Raw genomic sequence first — 6,000 nt, forward strand, 5'->3', positions numbered from 1 at the left:
GTTCAATTATAATGACTTCAAACTTGAAGTTGAATTTTGCTACCAATTCAATATTTGAGTCTCATAACCTACAATGGAAAAAGTAGATATCATAGTAATAATTAGTAAGCAAAACAAAGATGAAGTTAATATATCATTTGAAAATTAAAAACAAACCTTATAGCAACAGAATTATCCTTCAAGTCCAGAAATGGCCAATAAGCTGCTTGACATTTATTTATACTGTCAACAATTAAAATAAAGACATATCAGATTTGGTATTTAAAAAAATATAAACCCAATAAAATTGTAGTAAAAAGAGCACTTACATATCAAATATTTTCAAAGACTTCTTGATAGACAACGTTGCGGGTAGTGTTAGAAACTACTCCTTGATCGTCTAGGATTAGTATCTTCAAACCTTTTCTAGATTTAACTCTTGATAGTGCAACATATAATTGTCCATGAGTAACGATAGGCCTTGGCAAATACAGTCCAACATGAGATAAAGATTGTCCCTGACTTTTATTTATAGTCATTGCAAAACATAGGATAACAGGGAATTGTCTGCGCTGGAATTTGAATGGAATGTCAGAATTAGATGGAGTTAAGCTCATCCTTGGAATAAAGGTTGTTTCCCCCATCGTGTTTCCGTTTAGAACAGTAGCAACAATTATATACTTAGTCAAAGCGTTGACTATCATTCGAGTGCCATTACACAACCCTGCAGCTTGGTCAATGTTTCGAATGAGCATGATAGGGACACCGAGTTTCAGTTTAATTTGATGGTTTGGAATTCCAGAGCATTTGTAATCATTTAAGAATTCAGATGTAAATCATTCCGCATTGACACCTGAATCTTCATCTGACTTGCATGGAGTATCACAACTCAAATACTCTGTTTCATCACCAGGAATCATACCTAACATAAAGTTGTTTATTTCCTCTACACTTTCAAGTGTTGGTGCAAGGATTGCTCTTTCTTGGAATAATGGATTTTTTTCCCAATTAAACAAAAGTTTCGGATATGCAAAATTTACTATTTCAAGTCAGGGATCCGTACACGGTGTTCAATAAGGAGATCCGGAGGAATCTCAATGAGTGATTTGGTTTCATCAATAGTTGTAACTGTTCCGTCTCCCACTTGAAGCAACCAATTAGCAAACTCTTTTATTTCTGTTGTTGAAGAAGATGAGTTAGCATTTTGCAATCTCATATTAACAATCAACTTCATTACCTTGCAATGCTTCCATAGATATGAAGAATTGATAGCAGATCCCACAATCTCAGAACAACTTCCTTTGGAAATAACTGGGAGTATTTGTCTAAAGTCGCCTCCTAGTACAACAACTTTCCCTCCGAATGGAATGTCATAACCATATTTAGATCTAGTTTTTATAATGTCATTTAGAGATCTGTCCAAAGTTTCAAAGCAATGTTTGTTCAACATAGGTGTCTCATCCCAAATAATTAGGCTTGCTTTTTTCAACAATTCAGCTTTTGGGGAACCTTGACGAAGATTACAGGTTGATATCTCATTTATTAAAATAGGAATAGAGAACCTGGAATGAGCAGTTCTACCTCCGGGTAACAACAGCGATGCTATTCCGCTGGATGCAACATTTAACACAATAAGGCCCCTTGAACGCAAAGCAGCAGATAAGGTGTTCCAAACAAATGTTTTTCCAGTTCCTCCAAAACCATATAGAAAAAAGAATCCCCCATTATCAGATAATACAGCATTCAAAACATTTTTATAAACTCCCTCTTGCTCTGAAGTAAGGCAACAAACCAATTCTTCATGAATCTTAAGCATTTCATCTTTATTGTAATTCAACTCATCTGCCACGAATCTATTTTCAAAATTATATGCTTCAGTAGATTTAGGATATGGCAAACATGGAAATTCCTTCAACGACCTTCCATTTCCTTGAATTATTTTTTCAATCTTTATCAAACATAGGTTCTTTAATTCTTCATCATCTATATGCAGATCTAAATGAATAACAAAATACTTTTAAATTAGAATTGATGAATAACAAAATCAATAACATTGATTTAATTTTAAAAGTCATCCATCACAATTAAGACAAAATAGTAAGGTTTATTAAGTGGTTTATTATGTTTAAACAAATGCATTTGTGGGTAGTAAATTAATGGTTTCATTCATTAATAAATATGAAAATCATTTAAGTTTTTAATTATGGAATATGAGCTATGCATGTTTTAGTATTAATTTATTCAAGCATGCTAAAATGAATGTTGATTGTTTTAAAAGACATAAAAGAAACATAAACTTGATTACACCCTCTAATTGGATGACCGTTTAAGTTTTCAGCCTGTAATTAATTGGTAGAAAAAATATTGATTTAATGCTTGACTTTCTTTTAACAAATTGATTGTTAAAATTTAGAAAATAAAATAAATTTTATTTAATTGGTGATACTCCCCTGTTACTAAAAATAAATACTTAATTTCAGGGAAATTATAAATTAATTAGGTTTTAATGCATTAAAAATATTAACAACCATCATTTATTATAAATATTTTAAATTTATTGCATTAATAACGAATTATTGTAGACTAAATTCAAAATAACAAAATAGGTAAACTGCATTAATTACGTTCAATTATTTTTAGAATAAATCTGTTAAAGTTTTTCATTAATTCGGTTGAGTTATCTTTAAAAATTCATGACAAAATTTATTTATTTTACTTAATTACAATGATTTAATTATGTAATTTAAGTCACAGTTACAAAAAATAGTATTAATCACGCTTTTAATGATTTTTTTCTGAATTAAATTTTACTTAATAAATAATCAAACGAATTTATGATTATTAGAATTTAAAAAATTTAAATTTAAATAAAGGTATTTTTCAACCTTTGTAGCGTAAAAAAAACCATATTTATTAAAAAAATACCAAATTTACTGCATTAATAACGCATTAATTACATTCAAAACATTTTTAGTCTAATTGCATTAATTACATTCAAAACATTTTTATAAATGATTGAATACCTGGAATGTTGAGTGCTTTCCTTCTGTCATATAAAATGTCATCACATAAAAGAGACCAGGACTTTCTCCAAACTTCTTGTGGCCGGGAAGACAGGACTTTCTCCAGACCCTCTCTGCAAAAGAGAGATGTTTCATCATCAATCTTTATTCTTGTTGTAATTGGATAACAAATATGCGAACCATGAACGTGCAACTTCCACATGCTAGCTTAACTAACATGAACAATCCTGGCTTGTGGATTTGTAAACTTGAAGGTAATCTCCTGAAACGGCTGGTCATTATTAAGATCGCAGAAGCTTCTCCAATCACTGCCTATCTTCACATACTTCTTACTTCGAGGAATGATGACATTACACTTTACCTTTGAACCAGAACTCCCAATGAAAATCCAACTTTGAACACCTGCTTGAATAAGGTATTGCTTAACCCTTTTAGGAGCATGCTACATGTAACGGAAAAAGAATGGAAGTTAATACATTAACAAAAAACAATTCGTGCAAACTGTCCAAGTAAGATAAATATATTTGAATGTAACTTTAAACACACCAGCATGTACCGCTTAGCTTGGCATGTGCTAAGGGTGTGAGTCCATAATTCATATTGACCATTGAATTTTGGACTGATGACGGACTCAGGATTTGGCCCTTCATTCTGATGAAGGGGTAACACCTCGTCTGCAATAGGCCCCTCTTGAGAAACGTCGACAACCCGAACATCATTCATGCCAGGATTGTCAACATGCAAAGGGCTTTTCGGTTGTTCAGTGTTGGGATAGAGAACTTCTTTATCCAGATAATCTTTAACCTGAAAATGGAAGACAGAGTCACCAACAAATCGGAGATCGAAAAGACATTCTTCTTCAATCTGGTAGAAGTCACGCAACGTCCATTGGTCGCTGAAGGATTCATGTTGTATACAACAACATGAGTATTCCCAACAGGGTCGATCAACGTCCATTGGTCGCTGAGCTCATCCTTGAAATCACGCACAAAAGATTTCGAAATAACTCTGTGACGCTGCATAAGTAAAATAAAAGAGATGGTTAAATATTTAGATACGATAAGGGAAGAGAAATTCATAGGAGTTGTGATTATAAACAAACCCGCCACTTGTAACTTAGGATAGGAACCCAATGCTTGTAGCGCAGCCATGGATAGTCTTCAATATTTTTCATGGTGGATGAATTTTTTAGCAGACCAGAGAAGGTTAGAAATATGTTAGGGGAAAAACAACCAAGACCGTATATAAGGGAAAAAGTTTGCACTTAAATTAGGTAATGATGGAAAGAAAACAATTTTTTATCTTCCATATTATTTTCTTAATTACATCATATTACCATAATTGATTATATTTTATTTGACAACTAGTTCTCTCATCTATAGATAAAAAAAACGTGGAACATAAAAAATAATTTTTTTTATAGATTTAAGTGTTAATTTTTAATCTGGTTGTCAAATTTATTTTTTTCAATTATTAAGTGTCAACTAATCTGGTTGTCAATTATTAACACATAGTAAAAAAACTAATTCTCTCTAATTTAAGTGTCAATTTTTAATCAGGTCAATTTATTTTATTTGACAACTAATTCATTATAATTTTTTTCCTGAAGTAATAATCACCCGTTAAGACTCTAGACAAAACTTAATTAAAACTTAAGATTTTATTCAGTTTTACTTGAAAAAAAATTTGATACTATTAATTATTTGACTTTGATTAAAATATGTTTTGTAAAATATTACCATCATTCCTTTTTTGAAAACTTGATGGAAATAACGATTTGCAATTTGGTTTAAATCATTCCTTATTTAAAATCTCCGTCAATTTAGCGGTTCATATTCGGATTTTGGGAAAATATGGAGGAATGAATTCAATTTGCTCTATTTCCTTCAATTCTTCCATTTTTTTTTTTGAAATAAATCAAACAGAGATTAGTTTTTTTAAAAAACAAACCTTAATCCAGTTTTTTTATAAAATATAACTAATTCGAAATTGGTGTTTAATTAAGGAAATACTGGTTAATTAGAGAAAATCTCACATTTATTTACCAAATTATTTTATTATGGGTTGGAATCAATCAAACATTAATGCCCAAAGTATTTCCCCTGAATTAAAGCTGATTTAGCCAAGGAATAGCAAAGTTCATTGTTGTGGACTTTTGGTTGATCCATAGCTCCTTTATATTGGGTTGTGCATTAATTCTACTTTGGAGATGCCATTTAATAGGGGACAAATAATCAAAAATTATGGGGGTAATCAGTTTGTGTAATAATTAATTTGTTCACGTCTCTCTGGCTGTGACACTTATCAGCCAGAGAGAGGGGTGGGAGGAAAATCATTTTGGGGGTGCCATGTGTTAATTTTTTCTGGATAAGGATTTTATTTTAATAAGTATATAGATTAACAAAAGAAAAGAACTAGCTAATGTCATCTAAATACATCGATGCATAAACATATGAGGGAGGTCTTCGCCAAACTTGAACAGGTGACCCAAGTTTGCAAGCTTCTCGAGCTAGAGCGTCCGCTGTGTTATTCCTGTTGCGCTCAATATACACCAGGTGAATATCCTCGAAGTTTGCCATGAGCACTCTCACACGATTGATTTCATCCCAGTTCCAGAAAGTAGCCACATCACTCGCAGCCTGCAGAGCGCTAAACACCCTAGAGCAACCTGTACAACATTTAATTGCAGTATAACCATTATCCAAAGCATGCATCAGGAAAAGCTCAACTGCCAAGAGTTCAGCCAGGAAAGCACTTCCCTGACTAGCACTCCTGGAAATCTCTGTGACCAAGCTGCCATTACGGTCCGATATCACCGTTGCACTCCCCATTCGACCAAGTTGTGGCTTTCAGCTCCCATCCACAGTGATAGTGACAGCCATGGCCCTGCTACTCTCGACCCCGTGCTCAATAGCATTAGGCTCATGCGTGTGTTTCTTCATAACTTTTCGCCAAACAGCTTCATCACGGAGGATGCACCTCAGAATGTGATTCAAGG

At 32.7% G+C, this 6,000-nt stretch overlaps 1 protein-coding gene across 1 annotated transcript; it reads right to left on the bottom strand.

The window, feature by feature from the left end:
- Window positions 1–311: 311 nt before the first annotated feature.
- LOC130744867 (uncharacterized) lies at window positions 312–815 on the bottom strand (the record flags this gene model as incomplete). Its single annotated transcript, XM_057597028.1, has 1 exon — window positions 312–815. A coding segment is annotated over one exon (504 nt), but the record flags the coding sequence as incomplete, so codon positions are not given.
- Window positions 816–6,000: the final 5,185 nt, after the last annotated feature.

Source organism: Lotus japonicus, chromosome 3 (genome assembly GCF_012489685.1).
Source record: "Lotus japonicus ecotype B-129 chromosome 3, LjGifu_v1.2".
NCBI classification, from domain to species: Eukaryota; Viridiplantae; Streptophyta; class Magnoliopsida; order Fabales; family Fabaceae; genus Lotus; species Lotus japonicus.